The sequence below is a fragment of the Monodelphis domestica genome, chromosome 4, assembly GCF_027887165.1.
Source record: "Monodelphis domestica isolate mMonDom1 chromosome 4, mMonDom1.pri, whole genome shotgun sequence".
In the NCBI taxonomy this organism is placed as follows: domain Eukaryota; kingdom Metazoa; phylum Chordata; class Mammalia; order Didelphimorphia; family Didelphidae; genus Monodelphis; species Monodelphis domestica.
In genome coordinates, this window is record NC_077230.1 from 308,909,455 (window position 1) to 308,933,728 (window position 24,274).

Sequence of the window (24,274 nt, forward strand, 5' to 3'; positions counted from 1 at the left end):
AAGATGTTTTATATTCTAAAAAATGTGGAAGCCATTTCAACAGATTGACTTTAGTCCCCTAAGACAGCTAAATTCTCTAGGAAGAAAATGGCCTAATATGCATTTGTCCAGGAAGTGGTGGAAAGGAGGTTGGATCGCTCCTACTAAATATGTCCCTGACCTTGATGTTATTGTAATAGTATTAGATCTGCTACCTTTACTAATGAGACAAGAAAACATACATTGAGGGAATATGCATAAGAAAAAAAGACATAATGATCCCTAGATGATGTGATGGTTTAAGATTACTGTATAAACCAAAAAATAAGTTGACATAATTTTTGTCCTAATTTTTTTTATTTCATTGGTGTAGAGAACTCCCAATGAGAAAACTCCTTATATCAAGACAGAAAATATCTTTTTTGCAATTTATAAACAGCTGTCTGGGGGGCACACACACAAAGATTCCCACTTGCAAAGGGTAACTCAGCTGGTGTGAGTTAGGACTTCAACCCAAGATTTTTCAATATGACGATTTAGCCCAACATCTTATACCTTGTTTTCAATTAAATATTCAGTTAAACAAGCATCTATATAGCAGCACATTCCATTTTAAATACAAGGGATACAAAAAGAAAACACAAGTACCTATCCTCAAAAAGCTTGCATTCTATAGACCTGTTCCACAATAAATTCTAAATAGATAAGTGATTTTAAAAGACATATTTAAATGAAAACCAGAGAGACTTTTAATGATATTGACTAGGAGAAAATTTCAACATCACAAAAGACAAGGTAGACAATTCCATTTATTTGAAATCATAAAGGTTCCTTCATAAATCTAGTTAGTAGGAATTGGTGAGGGAAAAGTTTTTGTGTTTTATATTATAGTTGTCTGACACCCAAAATGTTTAAGGAATAAACAAATACATAAGAAGAGATCTTCTCAGGTAGATACATACTCAAAAGACTAGAACAAACTTTCAAAAAGGAAAAATAGACTATTGATAACATGAAAAAATATTCAAAATTACTACTACTCAAAATAATACAAATTAAAATAACACTAAATTATCCCCTACAGTTGTGCTAGTCAAAATGCTAAAGTAATGTAAAAGTCATCTTTAGAGGACCTGTAGGGAAGAGAGCTATATTAATTCCCTCTTGATAGAGTGATGAATCGGTTACACTGCTCAGGAAAACAATTTGTAGTTATGCAGGACATACTATTTTGTGCCCTTTGAGAGTTTCATTTCTGAGACTAGATTCCAAAGAGATTATTGGCAATAAAAAATCTATATGTAAAAATATTCATAGCAAAATTATTTGTAATTTTTAAAAAGCTAGAGACAAGATATACAGTTAACAATAGGGAACTAGTTGCACAAAATTTAGCATATAAATAAATTGAATATTGCTACATTGTTATTAATAGCATTCAATGCCGATTGACATTATTATAAAAAAATTTCAGAGCATGAGAACACTTATGCATAATGATGTATATAGTAAAGAAAGGGCTTAGTAATTCCATGATTGAGGCTATATGTGTGAAATTACATTTTAGAATCTTAGGCTGAAGCTTAATGTTTAAACATTAATATTAAAAATGGTCCAACATCACAGGAAAAAAATAATTCATAATCTAAACCTGCTTTTAGTTACTATTGATAAAATAAGAGTAAGAAAAGTAAATCCAGGATTCAAATATTTCCTGAAGATTACAAATTATATAATTTGGTGAATTTTTTACATTGTTTCCCTACGTGCCTGTCTTCATCATGTGCATATTTTGAAAGGTAAATTCATGAATAATGGTTGCCACTTTAATGAGAAACCATTTTCCAATTGTAAATAGAGTACTGCCTGTAATTTATAGCCTCCTTTTAATAGATTCAAAATACCACATTTAGTTCTATGTAGCAGACTTAAAACATGGTAGCAGTAGAAATAGAAAGTAAAATGATGATTAAATATACTGTTTTCTTACCTAAATTGTTCAACTAATGTAGGGGTAAAAAAAAATAAAAATAAAAATTGCCATCCACAGAAGATTTACCTCTACAAACCTATTCTGTAGTAAATTTCAAATGGATAGGTAAAATATTAGTAGATAAGGTAAATCTTAGTTGGCCTCCAAACAAGAGTTTTAAGGAACACAATGCTAAAATTTTAAAAATAGTTAGCCAACAGAAGTAATCTATAAATATAAATAACAATTGAGGATTGGTATGTTGTCAGTGTGGTCTTTTGTGAGATTTAAAATGGTTGAGGTCTTAAACTATAGTGATTAAAATAGTGGAAGATATAAATTGTGATAGATATAAGAGAGGGTGAGTAAATTTCACTGCAGAAATATGTTTCACTACAGTGTCTTGGGTTTAAAATCAAATATTAGGTGGTTGCCAGGGAAATATTCCCAATTATTCAAATACCCAAGTCAATTGGGGTTTATAGAGATTTTTAATGAGCAATACAATGAGTAATCAAAGAAGGAGAGAGAGAGAAAGAAAAAAACTCACCACAAGGTCTGTCTAAGTAAGGATTTCTAATGACACCAGGTCAGCAGCATCTCAGCTGCTTTCACCAGCTCCCTCCTCCATCTGAATGTTTCAGAATCACTTCCCAGCTCTTCCCTGAGCTCTTATTTTTAAGGGCAAAATCTCCTCTGTCACCTCCCCTAAGTCCTTACATCTACCAATCACTGTAGATGTTTCTAAAGGACCGCCCATTCTTAGTCCACACCTAAGAAGATGTGGATTTTTGAGTAATTCACACCAGGAAAGCTCTGAGTAAGTTTTCCAGTTCTTTGTTCCTTGTAAATTCACAAGTTGCTTGACCTTTATAGGTACTTAGCTTAAGTATGGGTTTAAGTACTTTTCATTGTTCAGAAAAGAGTTTACAACTTTATCTTCCCCTAGGGCAGACCCAAGTAGGTAAAGTAGAATTCTCACATTCCTGCTTTAAGTAGAGTTCACTGCCCAAATGGGGAATGGTCTTAATCCAATCTTATAAAGTAGGGTCTGGGAAATTTTAAGGTTTACACTTTATTGAAATGAAGGCCAGAAAGAACTCTGGAGAACACAACAGAATATCTCACTTCAATATTTGTAGTTGGAATCCAGACTATATGATTTCTATAATGGAAAAAAAAAGAATCTGATCTAGAGCTAAAAGAAACCCTAATCCAACACACATTTTACAAGCAAGCAAACTAAGGCACAAAAAAATAAAATGGCCTACATGGTCACTAAATAGCTTAGTAGGGATTAATGTCCTTTCTCTCCACGTTGAATTGTCTTCTTCCTGTGTCACTCTACTTTTCATTTATTTTTTTAAATTTTATTAATAAAATTTTTCCAATTATCTCAGCCCCTCCCTTCCATTATTACACCACAGAAGGCACCATTCAGCAAACAAATATGTATAGATTATGTCTTTCATGTTTCCATTTTTCTGTTCATTCTTTGGAGGTAAACATGTGCAAGTTATTCTTCAAATATTATATTCTATATAATGTTTTCTTGGTTCTGCTCATTTCATTCTTCATTATCTCCTTTAGGTCTTTCCAAGTTTAAAAAAAAATTATCTGCTCACAGTTTCTTAAAGTGCAGTAGCATTTTATCACAATCATATAGCACAGTTTGTTCAGCCATTCCCCAATTGAGCGACATCCCCTTGATTTCCAGTTCTCTGTCACCACAAAAGAGTGCTATGATGAATATTTTGGAACATATAGGTTCTTTTCCTTTTTCTCTGTTCTCCTTAGAAAACAGGCAGGTCTAAGGGTATTCCCAGTTTTATAATCTCTGGTTGTAATTCCAAATTTGTCTCCAAAATGGTTGGATCAGTTCACAGGTCCACCAGCCATGTAGTAATGTCCCTATTTTTTCACATGCTCTCCAACATTTGTCATTTTAGTCATCCATCTCTTGTTTATTCACAAAGTCTTCTTTTATCCATAAATCTATTCTATTAATTTGTTTATATCTCCTTCTATGGCTAAATCACATATCCATTGTTATCACAGACAATGATGTAAAATATTGGTCTGCAAAACTACTTTCCAATTGTCCCATCAGGTTTTAACAAATAGTAATTTCTTATCCCCAAAACCTGGATCTATGTTTTGTCAAATATAAAATTGTTATACTCTTTCACTACTGTTTGTTGTATATATGTTCTGTTCCACTGGTCTACCTTTCTATTTTTTAGCCAGTACTAGATAGTTTTGATAATTACTGCTTTATAATACAATTTAATAGCTGGTACTGCTACACCTCCTTCCTTTATATTTTTAATTAATTCTTTTGATATTCTTGATCTTTTGTTGTTCTAAATGAATTTTGCTAGTTTAAATGTGTTCTTTTTCTAGTTATTTTAATTGTATTCCCAGTTCATTGATTTTTCTTTCTCTATTTTATTAATATAAGCTTTTAGAGATATAAATTTTACTCTATTGCTTTTGACGTATTTCATAGATTTTGATATGTTGTCTCATCATTCTCTTCAGTCAAATTTGTTGTTTTTATGACTTTTTCTTTAACCCACTCATTCTTTAAGTTGTTTAGTCTCTAAATATTTTTAGTCTATGTTCCCATGGTCTCTTTTTTATATACATTTACTTTTTTATAAATAAACTAGCATTAGTTACCTGAAAGGGTCAATATATATTTGTATAAAAGAGATAACCATTGGATATAATTTGCTTTTACTTTTATTAGGGAAATGGAGCTTTAATTGATTTTGGGGAGAAATATTTGTTATACATTGAGAACTCTCAGAAACAGAAAAGGGTTGTATTGTTTCTTTTATATGTGAAAATATCTTAATAGTACTATTCTTTATGGATAAGTGTTAGGGTTTTAGGATTTAAATCTTCAAATAATCAACTAACATTTAAGTTCTTACTATGTGTCAAACTCTGTTAACCCTCAGAAAACAGATAAAAAAGTAAAATTAACCCCTGCTCTCAAAGGATTTACATTATAATAATGAAGGCAATAAAATGTATATGAAATATAATTAGCAACTACCAAGAGGGAGAGAGGAGAAGAGTTTGGAAAAAAATATATGCTACATGCCAGGTACTGAGCTAAGTAGTGAATCTATAAAGAGAAAAGTAAGCATAGTCCCTACCTTGATGTTTATAGGTGCATAAAACATATGCAAAGCAAGTTACAAGGTAACTTTGGGAGAGGAAATCTTGAGGAATGTGGGATCTACTTGGTCTGATTCTAGCATGAAATCCTAGATTATAAAATATAAGAGTGAACAAGGAAAGTATTCCAGACATGTGGACAATGGCAAATAGATGTGAGGTGGAGTGCAATGTGGGGAAAGTGGCAAGAATGTCAGTGTAACTAGACTATAGAATAGATGAAGGAGTCATTTTTTAGTAATTCTGGAAACATAGAATGGGTTGAGGTTGTCAAGAGACTTAAATGCCAAACTTAGTAGTTTATACTTGATCTTTTATATGTAATATTTAACCAATACAGATTATTCAATATAGATGAGGTACCATGGACCTGTGATTTAGGAAAATCACTTTGGCAATACTGTGGAGGATAGATGGAAGAAGGAATAGATTTGAAGTCAATTAGGTAGTTCTAATAGTGCAGGGAGGAAATGCAGTGAACCCCCTAATGGAAATAGGGGACAAATATGCTATTTGTAGAGATTAAACCATAAGTGTTAGCAATTAATTGAATGTGTATGAGTGATGGGTGAGAATGGAAGCTTGAGTATAGTACCCAAGTTGAGGACATAAAGGGAATTTGGGGATTATGTCCAGATTGAGAACTTTGGTAACTAAATGTATTGTGATACCCTTGATATAATAATAGGGGATTTTGGAAGAGATATGGGTTTTAGGGAAAGATAATCAGTTCTGTTTGAACTATGTGAATTTTGAGAGACCTATATGACCTCAAAGGTCAAGGAAAAGAGGAGAATGATGGGTGATTGAAGCTAGACTTTTTAAAGAAATGAAAAGCCATGTAGTTGCCTTTGCAAGTGGATCTTTCAAGATCATAAGTTTGAGGGGGGGGGGAAGTAGGCAATGAATTTTATTGTGAGAAAGCCTAACATGATTCATTTAAAGAAATAATCATTCAAACCACGATCTTTAAATGAGTAATTACATACCAGAAAAAAGACTAAGAGATTGCAGACCATTCCCTAAAAACATGACACTAATAAGGCAATGAAAAAGGCCAGCAATGTTAGATATTCATGTCAGTATGCAATTGTATATGCTTAATAAATACTTGTGTATTGATTGATTTATTGTTGACCTATTATTATGTGGTATGTGAGAATTCCCTCCACCAAGGCAATATACAAGCCTACTAGAACCTAGAGTCTTAAAGTTTCTTTTAGGCTCTAATTTACCAGGAGATTCTCAGCTTTTGAATGATCAAGGCAAGATTTTGATCCTCTTCTTCTGGATTCAGCTCCAGTTGTTTTTTTTTTTCTCTTCATTATACCTCACTATTTTGATCATAGATATTAGAAACAAAATATAAAATTTTCTATTATATAAAACTATGGACACAAAAATTACACAGGATAGAAATTATAGCAGGATTTCAGTCTGGACCTACTGACATCATTCACTGACATATAAAATAATAATATATGTAGACCTAGAATTTTTGTCATTATACTACAAGAAAATTAGAACTAGAAGATGTGGAAGAGGCATGAAGGAAGAGAGAATTTTCATTCATGCAAGACAGAAAGCTGGGAACATTATCTGTCAATCAAGGTGTTTGGAATGTTCCCAGGAAAAAACAGTTGGAGCCTAGCCAGGAGATGAACTGAGAGATTTCCTTGGCTTCTGACCAAGGGAGAGACTGGTTTCTTCTGACATAGGCTAAGGCTTTGGTGTGGCTGATGTTGGTGACTGACCATTATATCCTGGGCTGATTAGAAGAAGACAGAAGAAAATCAATTATCCTTCATAACTCCCTGACAGACTTTTGTGTCACAGCTGTGACGGGACTGACATTTCCCAAAATCCTCCTAATCCTCATTATAGATTAGGGATAACCCCATCCCTCTCACCTCACCTTCCATCCTTGTCCTGTTATTCCCAATAAACCCCCTTACTAGAGAAAGGAAGAGAAAAGGTTTAGTCCACTCAGGGAAGGAGGGGGAGGGGCAAAGCTAAAGGCTTCAGAAGAGGGTGTTGAAGGGAGGTATTGAGGGAGGAAGAGGGTAGGAAAAATATTAATCAATTAGCCATCTAGGTAATTGATAGACTCCCTCAAGTATTCCCCTAGTAGTAGTATCTCTCTATTACAACTAGGCATTCTCAAGTTTCCCCTAGTATCTCTCTAGTCACCATAGAGTATCTCATTTATTACAACTAGACATAGCTCCAGAGTATCCTTTTAATACAAAGAAATACATAGAAAATAACTAAACTAATCAAAGAGACAGTGCCCTGCAAATATTGAGGAAAATGACTGATGCCAGTTCAGATAGGTTTATAAAATTTTGAATAGAATAGACAAGGTGAATACAAATTGAACTTGAAGTTGAACAAATTCCATTGTGCTGATAAATGCAGATCTTAAATCTTAAGAGAGATGATTCTATAAAAATACTAATTTTAATTGGATAATAAGCTTATGGAATTTTTAAGGGCTTCAACATCCAGTACAATAGTTTGAATTCACAAAATCCTAAGTTACGCTTAATGATGGAAATAGGATGTTTTCTGGTATCTCCCTTAATATTTGGGGATAGCATCAAGGATGATTACCATCCTCATGTTCTTCTATAATATTTTTTGCCACCACTATCAGGTAAAGAATGCTTACTTATCTTGACCAGTTCTCTGGCTTTCAATAACAGTTAGTAGTGAATTTATTTCTGATGTATGAGATAGTCCATTGTAATAAAAAATTTTCCCAAAAAGCTTATCTTATTTATCTTTATTAACTGTTTTTGTTATAAATTAAAATCTCAACTTTAAAGAGCTTCCATGCCATTGTATATATAATTCTGAATATCAATCTGCATTGATAAGTGTGTAGGAAAGAATTTGCAAGGCATGCTGCATGCAAGGCAGAAAGCTGAGTACAGAAGCTGCCAGTCAAAATGAAGATTCAATTTGGAATGTGACTGGGAAACAGTTAGAGCCAAGTCAAAGGCTGGATTTGGCTGAAGGAGGCTTTTTGGCTTTTGGCTTCTGGCTGATGGTGGTGGCTAACACTGAAGGGCTTTTGGCTTTTGCTGGCTGGCTGAATTGAAGGCAGAAGGAAGAAGGAAAGACAGTGGTCCTCATATTTCTCTGACTGACTCTGTTTCACAATTGTGGAAGAATTGCCATTTCCCCAATATCCTTCTAACCCTCATTTGTAGAGAATAGGGAAATCCTACCCCTCTTACCTTTTCTTCTACCCTTGTCCTGTCTTCCCCAAATAAACCCTTACTTGAGAAAAGAAGAGAAAGGAGTATTTCCTCTGAAATCTAATAGCTCACATTGAGTGAGTGAAAAAAGGGGGCAGGGGAAGCTGAAAGGCTTCTGAAGAGAGGTAGGAAAATGAGAGGCATTGAGGGAGGAGGGTAGGCAAACCCTGATCCATTAGTCATTCAATACCATCTATTACATGAGCTTTTGTAATTGTTGAAGGTTTAGCAAAAGAAAAATCTATAAGCACCTATTTTTTTAAAAAAGTATCTTAAAAATCTTTTTGAAACATATTGCAAACTTTCTTCTTAAAGTATTGTAAAAATTACTTTGTTGACAAAAGGCTATCATTACGATTGTAAATTATCAGGACTTATTGAAGTAGGTAGGGTTAAAGATCTATGTGTTCCTATACTAAATTGATCTAGATAGCTATTTTCTAAGTTATTATGACAAATGATAGTTGCATTAATATTTTAATAGTTTTTTCTTACTTTACTACAAATGTTTGCCTATAGCTATCCCCCTTTTGTGGTAAAGAATTAATCATCTTTTTTTTAACTAACTTCTTGTGTCCTCCTTTGTAATTTCTTGCTTCTTATACTATAGCACTCCATTTTTCACTTCTTTGTATTAATTTTTAGAAAATAAAATAAAAATTTAATTAGCATCAGCTACTGACTATGGGGAGGGGAAATGTTAGGGATTTAAAATGAAGATTTTAGTCTTCTTTAAAAACATGTGAGTCCTAAAACATTGGATACATTATTTTTTTTTAATTTACTAACATTTTATTTTTACTTCAGTTACATAAAAAACAAAAATTTGACCTTCATTTTCTTTAAGTTTGAGCCAAATTCTCACCCACCTTCCCTCCTGTCCTCCAGAGAGGGAGTGGTCTGTTGTAGATTTTACATGCATAGTAGTATAAAATATCTTTCGATATTAGTCCTTTTGTGAAAGAGAACTTGGACAAATGAAAGAAAGGTGAAGAAATATAATGAAATATAGTATGTCTCAGTCTCCATTAAGATTGCCACAGTTATTTTTCTGGAGGCAGAAGGCATTTTTGTCATGAGAATTTTCTTAGATTACTATATTGCCAGGAAACACTAATTCATCATAAATGTTCATCACATAATATTGCTGGTTCTGTGTGCAATGTTCTCCTGGTTCTGCTCACTTCAATTTGTATTAGATCATGTAGATCTTTCAGATCCTTCTTAAACCACCCTCCCATCATTTCATAAGACTAAGTAGAGTAATAATTCATTATAATCACATACCACAACATGTTCAGTCATTCCCCAGGTGATGGGCATCCCCTCAGTTTCCAGTTCTTTGGCACCACAAAGAGAGCTGCTATAAATATTTTTGCACAAGCATGTCCTTTCCCTCTTTTTTCTAGTCTTCTTGGGATACAGACCCAGTAATAGTATTGATGGGTCAAAATGTATGCATAGTTTTAAAGTTCTTTGGACATAATTCCAAATCAGAATCAATCTCCAGAATAGTTGGATCAGTTTTCAATTCCCTTAGCAGTGCATTTGTATGCCAAATTTTCCACAATAGTGGATATTTTTTTAAAGTAAATAGAGTATACTGTTTCATATTTTTGATAGCTTTCACAGTAATATTTTTATCGTTCTCTTTATGGGTCCAGTAAGTGGTTTATAAAGGATCTTTCAACATGGTACCACTTTATTTTGATTAGATATTCTGTTTGTAAGGAAAAATATCAGAAAATGTAATTTTAGAAACTTTTCTATGTTCTCAATGCATATATGATTTAACAGAACTTCTGCAATAGAAGTAATAACCCTTTTTCCCAGTAACTCTCATCTGTACTCTTTAAGAGGGCAAGATTCTCAACAATGTCTGTATAATACCAAGCAACCAGTTCTGTCAATTCAAGGGCAAAGGTCGTTCAAAATAGGTGTTTGATTTTTTTCATAGATCCAATTGCCTTTAATTTTGATAGAGTTCAAACCTATTTCAAAAGACATATTTCCATCTTACAGCTTAGATGCCTATGTTCCTGGACCAAACTGAGAAAGCCAAATTTTATCCTGAATGTTCCACAATGCTACTGTTCCTTGTGCCTCCTCCCCTCCTCTAGTTTGCTACTGGTCTCAGCCTTGCACCCTCCTTGGTCTGTGGGTACACTCACCCTTCTCATTTGGTTCTATAGCTGATCCCCTGACAAATATATACACTGAGTTGGGGAGGGGAATATGTTTCTCTCCTTACATAGTAGCAAATCTTTGGTTATTACATTTTGCCATCAACTAAGCACATACATGGCTTTAGGGATTTAGGAGAATAGACTAAGAATAAAGAGGCAAGTGTCACTTTCTCTAACATTTTGAATACATTTTTTCACTTAGAATTTGTAATTTTAACATTAAAAAATGAACTTCTATTAGCATGGTTACATTTTAGAGGTTTTTTTTTAAATAAAGGAAAATCATTGTTATTTCAGTTCCCTTCTATTAATACTATAATTGATTCCAGTTGCAGGGAAGTTTTATGTTAACAAAGTAAAACCATTGAACGAAAATGCAGCCAAAGTTTGATACAGTCCAGATGAAATAGTAAGACTATACAGTAAAACTTCGAAAACATTCTTTTGATGATAGTAGCAATGATATTAAGAATTTGGACAGTGATTATTATACAGGAATTTTTAAGTGAATTTTTACCTATCACGTTTGATTAGAAGTAGAAACTCATTCTAATTGAATAGTTCAACTTCTTTTTTAAAAATTTGAATTTATTAGTCCTCATATGTTATAGGCATAACTAAAATAATAAAGTTGACATGAATCTTTTATAGTCTTACATCAAGTAAAATTATTAGGATAAGAAGATAATTGTGATTTTTCAAAGAAAATGAGATTTCTAAATGGTGAAAAAGAAAGTAGTAGTGCTTTTCAAAGTAATTATAAGCTCTACAAAATATTCATATAAAATAAACAGACTAATCTTTTAGAAGTAAAAATGTTGGGGGCAGCTGGGTAGCTCAGTGGATTGAGAGCCAGGCCTAGAGACGAGATGTCCTAGGTTCAAATCTGGGCTCAGACACTTCCCAGCTGTGTGACCCTGGGCAAGTCACTTGACCCCCATTGCCTAGCCCTTACCACTCTTCTGCCTTGGAGTCAATACTGTGGAAGTTAAGGGTTTAAAAAAAAAAGAAGTAAAAATGTTCTTTGGGTATATTTTCATTTTCATTTTAATTAATTTAATGACAGTATATTAGCAATGAAGGAAAAGGTATTTTCTCTAATGTACCTTTAAAGTTTGTGAAATAGCCCATTTTTATCACTGCACATGAGGAAAATGTAAAAAAGAAACAGAAATAAATTATTTTTGTTTGCATAAATGCAGAAGCCATTAAAACTGTATTTGTTTTTTTTCATATTTTCTTTTTAAGATATAAATTGCAAATGTATACCAAAGTTAACCCATTATATATAATTAACACAGTTTCTGAATCATTCAAAGCAGATCCGATATTCAAGGATAGTTGGTCAAAAAGCATTTATTTAGTGTTGGAAATACAGTTCTATCATAGTGTGCATGGAGAGGAATAAAGTATAAAAATGGAAATGTAAGAAAGGGACAGGTTACAAAGGACTTCAAATGCCAAACCAGGGGTTTGTATTTGATCTTGAAAGTCATAAGGAGCTATTAGAATTTCAGTAGAAGGTAAGAAGTCACAAAGAACAACATTTTGGAAAAATCACTTTGGCCATTGAATGTACATTCAATTGCAGTTGCAGTTGGAAGAAAGATGAGACAGAGCTCAATTAGAAGGCTAGTGTAATTCAGGAGATAGTTGATGAAGGCCTAAGCAGGTAGTGTGAAAAGGGGATGTACATGAGAGATGTTCATTTTATCACTTTTTTATTCCCTTGAAGGAAAAAAACTATCTTACCCCCCGCCATAGTCTATCATAGCATAAATCCCTAGGAAGTAGAATTTGTATTTGTGTCCAAACCTATGTTTCCATTATTGTAGGGAACCACTGATATAGAAACTGCTTCTACCAGTACAGATAGGGCAAATACTCTGCAATTTTTTTTATCTTGGAGATGTGCCTGGGACACTTAGAGTTTGAGTGACTTTTCCCAGGATCACACTAACAGTAGAGGCCAGCTGTGTAGTTTGAAACTAGGCCATTCTATTCACTTCTCCATGCCATGTGGTTGTTGAACTGATTCATCATCATCATCATCATCATCCCCAACCCCGTAGTTTATCCTAGACCCCTAGACTGTCTCTGAAAGAGATGATTATCATTTGCTAACTTAGAAATTTCATCATTTAAAATATCGTTATCAATTAATGAAATATTATTTTTCTATAATATTAACTAGGACTGGTCTGTGTTTATTCTTGTGGAAGGGCTGTCCCTTCAGCAATATCTGCACCTAAAGATATATCTATCCAGAGGCTGCTAGGTGCTATAGTGGATAGAACAATACACTGGAAGTTAGGAAGATCTGAGTTCAAAGCCTGCCGTAGGCAACAGCTGTGTGACACTGAGTAAGTAACTTAACCTCTTTCCCCTAGTTTACTCATCTGTAAAATGAAAATAATAATAGCACCTATCTCCCAGGAATGTTGTAAGAACCAAATAAGATAATATTTATAAAGAACATTATATAAATGTAAGATATTTGTGTTATTATGACAATGATGATCCTACAAATAGTGCCTTTGTTTTAACCAGTACTTTTGATATGTCAGTAGATAAGTTTTAAATAGGATACTTCATTTTCTTTTTCTTTGTTAGTTGTTTTTGGCTTTATATGAAACTATGTAAGAATTATATGTTGTTATTGGTAGTGGTATTGTTTTGCAAGTTCTAATAAAGGCTGATTCTCATCCCTGCATCTACTTTTCACCTCAAAATACTATAGCAGATGTGAGCATTGTTTTCTTCTTTAGTAATCACATTAATGTTGCCAAAATAACTTATATTTATTTAATTTTTCATTGATTCATTCTGTTTTTATAAATTCCACCTCTTTGTTGGATTTGAAAATAAGACTCAAAAGTATAGTTGTTGTTGAGCCCTTTTCAATCCTGTCCAACTTTTTTACCTCATTTTGGGGTTTTCTTTACAAAGGTACTGGAATAGCTTCCATTTTTTTTTTCACTAGCTCATTTTACAGATGAGGCAAACAGGGTTAAGTGAATTGCCCAGGATCACAGAGCTAGTAAGTGTCTGAGGCCAGATACAGGTTCAATCCCTCATTGTTTTATACTTCCTTCCATTGTAACCCAAAAAAGTTAATTATGCAAAACAAGTCATTGGCATATATGCCTCATTTCTACACCTATCATCCACCACATCTCTGCCAGACAAATAGAATTATGTTTCCTGAGAAGCCCTCTGAATTCTAGATTATTCTGTTCTTTGCTTAAAGTATAGATAATTTTCCATCTCCTTTTCTACTTTTTTTTCTTTTACCTTCAGGTTCTTAGCCATTTTGTGTGTGATAAATCTCTTAGACAATGTAGTGAATCTGATGGACTGCTCAGATTTCCAAATTGATAAAATAAAGTACTTAAGATTTCAAAAGAAACTAGTTACATTGAAATACAAATATGCTTTTTTTTTAAATCAAAGTTCACAGACTCATTGAAATCTATCCACAGACCTCTTTGTGATCTATGGACTCCCAAATAAAGAACACCTGCTTTACATTATTAGGTCTATTATGAAAATAATTTTTTCAGTTCTAGTTACTTCCATTGAATCAGCTCATAGATATCATAAGTGTCTCCAAATTCTTATATCTTGTGATAAAATTCCATTATATTCCATTTCTATACCTTGGTTTATTTGGTGATTCCCTAATCATTAGGCATTTGGTTGGCTTATAGTTCTTTGGTACCCCTCAAAAATATGGTATTAATTTTTTGTATACATGCAACTTTTCCTTTTTATACTGAGGAAATGTTAGCACTGCTAAATCAAAGTGCATATACTATTCAGTATATACTTATTTTTTTCCTCAAATGGTTGAAATAATTCATCAAATCATCAACCTTTTATGTGTTTGCCCATCCAAAAATAGCCCTTCTAACAGTAAACATTATTGTCATTTAAAAAAACCCTCAGGATGGTTGATAATTTTTACTTTTAAAAAAACTGATTTTTTATAACTTTTGGTCAATTATTTCATAATTGGTCTTTGTTTATATTTATGTTGATTTCTCATACATTTTGCATATCAGACCTTACCAGAGATATTTACTGTGGAATTTTTTTCCATTCAAAAGTTTATCTTCATTTTGTTCTGTTAATTTTCTTCCTGAAAAAGCTTTTTAATTTTATGAAATCTAAATTAACCATTTTATCTCTTATGAGAACCCTTCTCCCTTGTTGTTTGAATAGTTCTCATAGTCATAGTTGTGAAAGATACCTTCTTCTATTCTCTTCTAACTTTTGTTTTCTTGTGGTATAATGAAATAATGAAGTCAGATATACATTTGAACCATTTTGTTGTATAACAACTTGATTTTTTTAATTAAATATTAAGTTCCTATGTTTGACTTTCTCTTCATCTTGTTTATCTAATTTGTTCATTTGATCGGGTTTTTTTCCTCCAGTACCAAAAATTCTCATGCATATGACTTTTTAATAAAAAGTTTTAGGGTACAGTAATGCTAGAGCAGTTTCATTCCTACTCATTTCTATTTGTGTTATTTCTTTTAGAGGTTCTTGACATAAATTTGGGGGTTTTGGTCTGCTTCTATAAAATGACCCATTTATCAAGTTTGATTTGGTACTAAATATATATTAATTTCATAGTATCATCATTTTTACTATTTTACCACAGCTGAGCCATGGCCATTGAAAATCTTTCCAATTATTTGTCTTTAGTTTTATAAAGAGTACTTTCTACTTGTGTTAACATAAAATATGGATTTTTCTTGGTAGTATAATTATAAACATTTTTAATTATTTATAATGGAATCCCCAATATATCTTTTCTTCTGGGGTTTTCTAATAATATAAAAGGAAGGCTGATGGATTTTAGTTTTATTTTAGGTTCTGCTATTTTACTAAGGTTATTATTATTTCTATTGATTTTTTAGTAAATTTCTAGAATTTTCTAAATAAATCATCATATCCACAAATAGAAATATGCTTATTCTCTGAATTTCCTCTGGTTGTCTTAGTGTTACAGCTAGCATTTCTAGGACTATATTACACAATGTAGGCAATAATGGCATCCTTACTTTGCCTATAGAAATTTTATTCTGCTTCTTAACAAGTAAGCTTTGTTTTACATATTAAGAAAAAGTCGTTTACTTTTTAGATTTTTAATCATAAGTGATAGGTATATTTAGACTTAGAAAATGCTTTTTCTGGATATATTGATAAATGATTTTTATTATTTTTGTTATTAATATGATTTTTATATCTTTCCAAATGTTCAACTATCTCTGCATTCCAGTCATAATTCCAGTATGTTCATAGTGAATGGATTTTTTAAGAGGTTTCTGTAGCCTCTTTAATAATATCTTATGAAATAAGAAGGCTATTGCCATCGTGCAGGTGAGAGGTAATGAAGGCTTAAATAGTAGAGGTCCCTTTTCTGAAGGGAAAGAAAGGAGGAGATGGGAGAGATGTAGAGATAGAAATTATAGGAGTTGGCAACTGATTGAATATGTGGATTTAATGGACTATTAAGGATGACACTAAGATTGTAATGGATAACTTAAAAGATGTTAATGTACTTAAAAGAAAAAAATCTAGATTGGAAGAGGGTGAAATTTGAAGGGAAAGGGTTCTATTTTGGATAAGGCTAATTTGAAACTGGCTTAAGGGAGAACCTACCCTAAATACTTATACACATTTCATATGATAATAGGGTGAGTAACCTTTACCTTATTTCTCTAGGCTTCTAACTTCACATACTTTATAAGTTAGTGTTCTTTGTCTGTCAGGTCATTCATGTTTTAAGTAGCTCTAATAAGGAAATAGTTCTGACATTTAGAGGTGGAGCTTTTCTTCTTAGCCATATGTTCTTTATATAGTTTCCTAATTTTTTCAACATTACCTTGGGAACTGTTACAGGAAATTTAACCACTTTGGTGTATGTTCACATCTATGCATATGTTTCCATTCTTTACTGAAATATTAGTTCTTAACTCTCTCTTATTCTTCCCCTTACAAAAATCTAATGACTGTTCAGCAGAAAATGATGAATCAGTGATTTCTTCCAACCCTGCAGATCACAACACATTCAGGCCAAGATCCCAACAAAACTTATTTTCTCCTCATATATTCAGCATACTTTCATATACCTAGACAACATTGGGTGTTTATCCTTTGTCCTGGAAAGTTATTATGATATTTTCTCTATTTTCAAAATGTATATTTTCCACCAAAGTAGTTGTTTTTTCCCCCAAGTTGTTCAGTGAGCAGTTTAAAGGAAGGTAAAAATCATGTAGCAGTTCTGTGATAGTATGGAGAAGTCATAAGATCTTAAACAACAATTCATAGCTCTTCAAGATTTACAATAGAGTTAATGCTATTTAGAAAATGGAGAAAAGATGTGTTTATGTATGTGTGTGCAGCAAATAATTTTTACAGGTTCTTTAACAAAAATTGAGTTGTAAATAATTTATTACAAGTTATTTTGAGTAAATGTAGCTTCATTTCCTACTGTAACTATTATATGTACTCCATCTCCAGGAACTAATCTTCCTCCTATATCATATTAGCTCTGAAATGCACACCTCCTCTATACCCCAGGGCCCTTCTGCCCCTTTCTTCCTCTGAATGGAGGGGGTAGAGAACAAGCATTAGAGATCTCCTCAAAGATTTTCTATTTAAGGAGGGAGCCAAGAACAGCCATCTATCTCATCATTTTCTCACCTAGCATAAGCCTGCAATGAGAACTTTCTCTCTCTTTCCTTCCTCTCTTCCCCCTTTTCAACTTCTTATTATATGTAGTCTTCCCAGTTAGATTGTAAGCTTTTAGAGATCTGAGATTGTCTTTGCCTTTCTTTGATCTCTCATACTTAGCATAGTCCTAAACCATATTAGGTGCTTTGTAAATTTTTATTGAGTGATTAATATGGCTCAAGTAGAAAGATAGCAAGTATTTGTCTTTATTAGAATATGCAGTACTTTTACCAGTTGAATATACTCTAAATTAGTAGTCATATGAATTGTAATAATGTTGTTATGTAGTTTGTTCTTTCATTTACTGTTCCTGTATTATATTCAAATACTTAGGTTACCTGCAGTTGATAAGTGTGTCATTAATCATTTGTATCTTCTAATGTAAGAGAATGAGAATTGGTGATCAGTTATAGTAATTGTCTCTTAAATGAGCTTTACATGTCTGCCTCTTATTTCATTAGTTAACTGTCTGCAGAAAGAGGTGATAAGAGAAGTCTAGAAGTTTTTTTTTTAATAGTTAATCTGCCTTCCTATACAATAAGCTTAGGAATGTTAGCAAGGTGGGCACAAAGGTGTATTTATCTGCTACCTGCAATAAATATACATGCTTTTCTGTGGAAGTCATTTGACTCTAATTTATATTTGTTGAAACCTACTTAGACACAAATCTTTGGAATCCAGCATTCCATTTAGTGCATGACATTTTCTCTGTCAGCTCTTTTTTTGATTATTTTATTTTCCTTCTATTGTACGATTCGTTTTTTTTTTAATTTTTAAATAACCAACTTATTAAAACTATTGAGTATTATTTTTAATATGGAAACAATCAAGTGATAGTGTTAACTCTTTTAAAATTAGAGAAAATCATCATGTTCCCTTACAAGAGTCCTGATATTAATAAGCTCTTAGAAATATATTCCTCTCTATTGGCATTTCCAAAACTGCAAATTATCATCAGTTTATAAAACTTTGTTTAATGATTAAACCCTTTGAATTTGAAAACTAAGTTCATTATGAATAACTCATATTCAGTTCTTCTCTAAACTAAAGAATAAAGAAGCTTCTGCTTACTGATATGTTATGAATTGTATTTTTTCCTTCAGAACCTTTATTAAGAGGTAGTAGAATAAGAGCTTGAATAAAATATTGTTTAAATGTTTTATCTGGAATTTTTGTTTAACCCATGTAAGGTGTTTTGTTTTTTTTTAAACCCTTACCTTCCATATTGGAATCAATACTGTGTATTGGTTCCAAGGCAGAAGAGTGGTAAGGGTTAGGCAATGGGGGTTAAGTGACTTGCCCAGGGTCACACAACTGGGAAGTGTCTGAGGCCAGATTTGAAACTAGGACCTCCTGTCTCAAGGCCTGGCTCTCAATCCACTGAGCTACACAGCTGCCCCCAATTAATATAATTTTTAATGATGTCATACTACAAAAATTGTGTTTTTATAAGTTCTATTGGGAAGAACATTTTGATACTCATTTTGGATCTAAGTGATAAGAAATCTTTTGCTCAGAAAACAGGCCTATAAAATTTTTTTCACTAAAATTAAATGAGTTTTGTTGAAATGCTGAGAAATTTTGAAGTGCTGAAAAATAATTCATCATGAGTTGTTATATGATTTTTCCCTATCACTCATTATCCTATTGGATATTTTTTAATTGAAGTCTTTGAAACATTTAACTAGTCATTGAATTTCTTATTTATATGTAAGGATATACAGAGTTTTTATGTTTTTTATGTATCAACTCTCTCTAGAAAACTTTATCTAAAAATTACAACTTTAGACAATCTAATCATGATGTTTCCTTTCAATATTTGCTTATTGCAGGCCTTGTGTGTATGAAGTCCAGCACATCTGTGGTTGAGCTTGTTATGTTGCTTTGTTCCCAGGTAAGCCTTCTTATTTTAATAACTATATGACTTAATTCACTTCTTGCATGTTAGTTCATTTCAGTATAGAGCCTGTTCATTTATTTTTTCCATTTCATATGCTAAATATGTAATGTTTACTTCTTTCTCTGAAGATATATATGCATGTAAGAAAGAGAGAAAAAGAGAGAGAGGTATTTGAGGGGTATTTGCATTCATTCTATCACTGAAAAAAGTACTTCTATTCTTGATAGAAGCTTTCATTTGCAAGTACTTTTGTAAAATACTTCTGTTTTCATATTCAGTATAAAAAGTATATATTTCCCAGGATTTTTTGTTGAATTTTGCTATTCCTAATTTAGTAATATGGAAAGTTTAGTGGTGATGGAAACCTTCACCTTGTCTATAAATGTCTTAAGTTATTGAAAAGTATAATACATGCTTTCAGCCAATATTTTTAAAACTGTTTATGTTTCTATTAGTAAATATTATGATAAATAAAACTTAAATCTTTTCTATTTATATTTAAAATAACTTCCACTGTAGGCTTTTAGAATGATTTCAGTGATTAAAATAAGTGAAATATTTGCCTCTTTAAGAGCATTGTGACTTTTTCTCACATTTGTTAATAACCAGAACTAAGTTAGAATTAGAATAATTAAATATTATAATTATTATAATAAATGCTTGTCTCATTTATTTTTTTAACAGTTGACAGTTACCTTATCAGGATTTTTTATTTATTGTAGGTTTTACTCATAACTCATTAGGCCTTTCTTGCTATATTATTTTATAAATTCTTCAATGACATAATATCACACAGACACTAAAACTTTAGATAGCAGTAGAATTCTGAAAACATGCATGTTCAAAATATTGCAAGACTTCCAAAAATGATTAAATTATCCATGTTTTATGCAATGAACGGCTGTACACATCTAAACTGTTTGTGGTAAAATCCTTCATTTAATTCTGTAGCTAACCCCCAAAAGAATAAAAATATTAATTTAGTTAATCTTTTTACACTTACCTATTGGGTTCCATTTCTGGGATTTCATTTCTTCAAGCTCATATCCATAAGGAAATTATTAGGTCCAGTTTTCGTGTGTGTGTGTGTGTGTGTGTGTGTGTGTGTGTGTGTGTGTGTGTGTGTGTGTGTGTGTGTTTTCATTCTGTTACCCAGAATGATTATTAGTTCTGGAAAAGCTAAAAAAAAAACCAACACATCACTGGTGGGAATCCTCGATGGGGTTTAAACTTCAAACCATCTCCTTCAGGGTTCTTGAAATAATTGTTACCTAATGATTAAGTCCTAGGTTCAAGGGAAATTCCAAGAAATCATTTATAAACCTTAAGTTTCATGTTGTGCTACATCTTTTAAACAGCTTTTAAAGATTTTCAGAAAAGGCATAATTTACAGTGGCTTCTTCCTTATCCTTGGATTTCTCTGCAGTTCAGAAGAATATAGAGGAATGTAGCATTAGGATCTAGTGTCTTTGATGGCCTCATCATCTAATCATAGGTTTAACATTACTCATTTGCTGGCTCCATGAATTCCTGCCATTAAGGGCCCTAGAGATGAAACTTTGCCTCAGATATTGATTGAAAGGAAGAGTGAGAAATTTAAGCTTCCTTTGCAGTGTTCTTTCTTTAAAGGTTTCAGGGAAGCAGGGTAACAAATGAAAATGCTAATTTTGATGTTTATGGTTTATTATTATTATAGTTTCATTTTACACACACACATATGTATATATGTATTCATGTGTCTGTACTTCCTTACTTCTGTGTAATCAGAGGGGAGAATGCATGTTAATAAAGACAATTATTTCATCTTGTTTGGAAAGGCTAAAACCCATCATTCCAAATGTTTTTTAAGTATGTTTTAGTACTATTTCCATATAATAGAACCATTTCCAATATAAATAATCATCCTATATTTTAAAGCTAAATAAATGCTAAGCTTTAGATGACCCTTAGAATCATCAGGTATTAAGCTAATTATTCTAAAGATATTTAAAACATTTGATTTGAAGGATTGAAGGAAGAGAAAAAGTAAATAATACCAGGAATGCCCTCAGATTCCTTTCAGATGATGTGCTGGTTACTAGTTTTTAAAAATGTTTCATTCTAAAGCTAATTACTATATTTCATCCACAGCAGCAGCACCATAGCTAAACTAGGCCTTTGGCAAAGAATTTGTTTAATATTGAGTTTAGCGATACAGTCTTCTATGATATTATAACATGATTCTGTCTTCTAGAGATGAATGTATTGCTTCTGCCATAATTCCCTCTAGGGATAACCCATTACATGCTTTTATACTAAGCCAAGATTTCTACCATACTACTACTAATGTAACTTTAAAGCTGAACTTTTCAGAGGTGCATTAACATTTCACTTTCATGGTCAGCTTCTTAAAAAAAAGACACTATTAGCTACATATTATGAGAAATAATATTAATTAACATTAAGAAAAACACACCATGAGTAACCATCTTGAAGAGTTTATGCTATTTCATAACTGGTGATATATTTTCTATGGTGTAATTTAATCCTTAGTTAAAATAGATCTTCAAAGTGAATTACATTTTCTAGTTTATTTAAATTTGAAATATATTTCTGTTTTTTAAATGAGGATATAATAGAAACCTTTCAAAAGGAAAATCTCATTTTCATAGACTAGGTAATTAAACATTAAAAAAGGAAAAGAAACGCATCTTTTGTTTCCCTTTAATTTGCTATAGCAAATTAGATGCTGTTATGCTTCTTATGTTGGAAATTCCATGTTAACAACTACAGATTAGCAAGGATGTCAGATTTTTTTTTCTTATCTGAGCTCCTGAATAAACTGACTGTTGCCAGCAGCTCCTCTAAAGTATGGTCTAAATTTACATGAAATATCACATTACAAACGTCTGAAGGTACATGTCATGGATAATTCAGTTCATATGGATAGCCTTTTAAACTCTGAAGGATATGCAATCAAGTCAGTTTCCCAAAGGAATTTAAGGTCTCTGTGGAAAATATATTCAGCTTAAAAAAGGCTCCTGTGGGCATAGTGTGTCATTTAAATGAGTTTGGGAGATGGGAAGAAGAAGGGGGTCATGTTTTAATCCTAAGCTTGAAAGGTTATGTTTGGTCTTATGGAGAAACCCTTGGCATTATTTCCATTTTTCAGATAAGAAAACTGAAGTTTAGAGAGGTTAAGTGACTTAGCAGCTGTGTAAGTGTAGACAAGTCCCTTAATAACTCTAATGTCATTTCTTCTTGTGTTAAATGGGCATAACAATTCCTGTAATATGTACCTTGAAGGGTTGTTGGATCAGATGAGTTGTCAATAGAGTGCTATTTAAATGGTAATATTGTCATGTCTTATTGTTACAAATAAAAACTTTTCTTAAGGCACAGGATTTAAGATACTAAAAAGTTTGCATATTTCTGCTAATTAGTTATTTTTTCCTTCTCATTGAATGCTGTATAATGGTCCATTATCCCCCCTTATATTGTGGTACTTTTATTTCTGTAAATAACTAGTTCAAATTGCTATAACTAACATAGTGGGGCATGTTTTCAAGTAGAATAATTAAGATGTACAGTTGACAAGGTCAGTGTGTGATCAGTTAGTCTTTGTTTCACAGTGCTCTTTAATAGGTCACACTGCTGATACTGTCTTTAATGGGAAATTTTTTAAATATGTATGTAATTTGGAGCAGGGGGCTAAAATTTGCTTTACGTTCTTTGTAGTGCATTTCCTTCTTTGATATGTTGCAGATTTGGATTTCATGTAAACTTTTTTAAAGTACTATAATAGTTTCTAATTATTTCCAGATTTTTTAAGGAAGTTCTCTTTTAGAGGTGCTTTTAGAGAAACTGAATGATGTTATCCCATAGGATTCCTTAAGTTTTCATAAGTAAAGCTTTAGCAGATGTCACTTAGATTTTTTTTTCTGTGCCATATATGTCAACAAGAAAGGTTTTATAGTATGGGAAATGTTATAAAAGTAGCATGTCAGTATTTAAGTTTTTAGTTGTTTGAAAATACAAATAAGCAATTGTATAACTATAAGTTCATTAAAACCTAAGTTTCATAAAATGATGTAGCAATGGCCTTAAAGTATAGTAACTTTTAAAAACTGTGCGTATATGTTATTAAGTAATTATTTTGTGGTTTTCATTTACTTTATTCTTTCCACAAATAATCTGCATCCTTAAACTTAACTATCAGTTTGATCAAGGCCATAACCCTTGATTTTTTTTCAAAAAGTTACTTACAAAAGAACTGAACCACAGCAAAGGTTGTATCTTGAAATTTTTCAATTTTGGAATTTTCCTCCATAGATAAATTATTTATTTTCAGGTGTAAGAAGAAGAGAAAACCATTTTTAATTCAGGAAATAATAAAATGAGGCAGAGGAAAAGATAGCTATCTGTGCTAATTGCCCATTGTTTAAGGATAGTTTTTGTGGCAAGGATTCTTGGTCGTGAATTATCCTAATTTTAACCTATCATATACACTAACACTAATATCAGTGGTTTCTTGAGAATCACATATGGTACCAGATTCCTGTCCTTTGATTTGATAGTAAACAAATAACAGGCTTTCTTTAAATCTTGTGTTCCATGATAGGATTTGCAGCAGGTTGTATTAAATAAGCATTTATTAAGTTTCTATTATGTGCAAAGTACTATCCTCTATTGTATTTTTCCCCAGCATCACTGATGTACTACAAGCTATCTTGAGAAGATATATTTGTACTTTGTAGTACAAGCTCTCGTGAGGAGATAAGTTTCATATTCCATTAAGCAAGTGCTTAGTGAGAAACTACTTGCCTAGCAATGTTAAGGACAGAAGAAAATTTATGGTGAAATTTTTGTCTTTGATAAGTTTGTCTTGGACAAAAAATATATAGAAATAAAATATATTGGACATAAAAGAGAGAATAAAATAGCATATTATTAAATGCTAAATTATAAATAATCAAGTACCAAAAGAATGGCATGTATAAGTCCAATAGGCTATAAAGAAAGGGCAAGATTAAGCTGGAGTTATAGAAGGAGACAGGTT

At 32.1% G+C, this 24,274-nt stretch overlaps 1 protein-coding gene across 9 annotated transcripts in view; it reads left to right on the forward strand.

Moving 5' to 3' along the window:
- NBEA (neurobeachin) overlaps nucleotides 1–24,274 on the forward strand; it is an 829,579-nt gene that overhangs the window by 408,108 nt on the left and 397,197 nt on the right. For all 9 annotated transcript variants that reach the window (XM_056794740.1, XM_056794741.1, XM_056794743.1 and 6 more), the window contains one exon: nucleotides 19,169–19,230. In XM_056794740.1, the coding sequence (XP_056650718.1) occupies nucleotides 19,169–19,230 (62 nt within the window). The remainder of the gene's footprint in view (nucleotides 1–19,168; nucleotides 19,231–24,274) is intronic.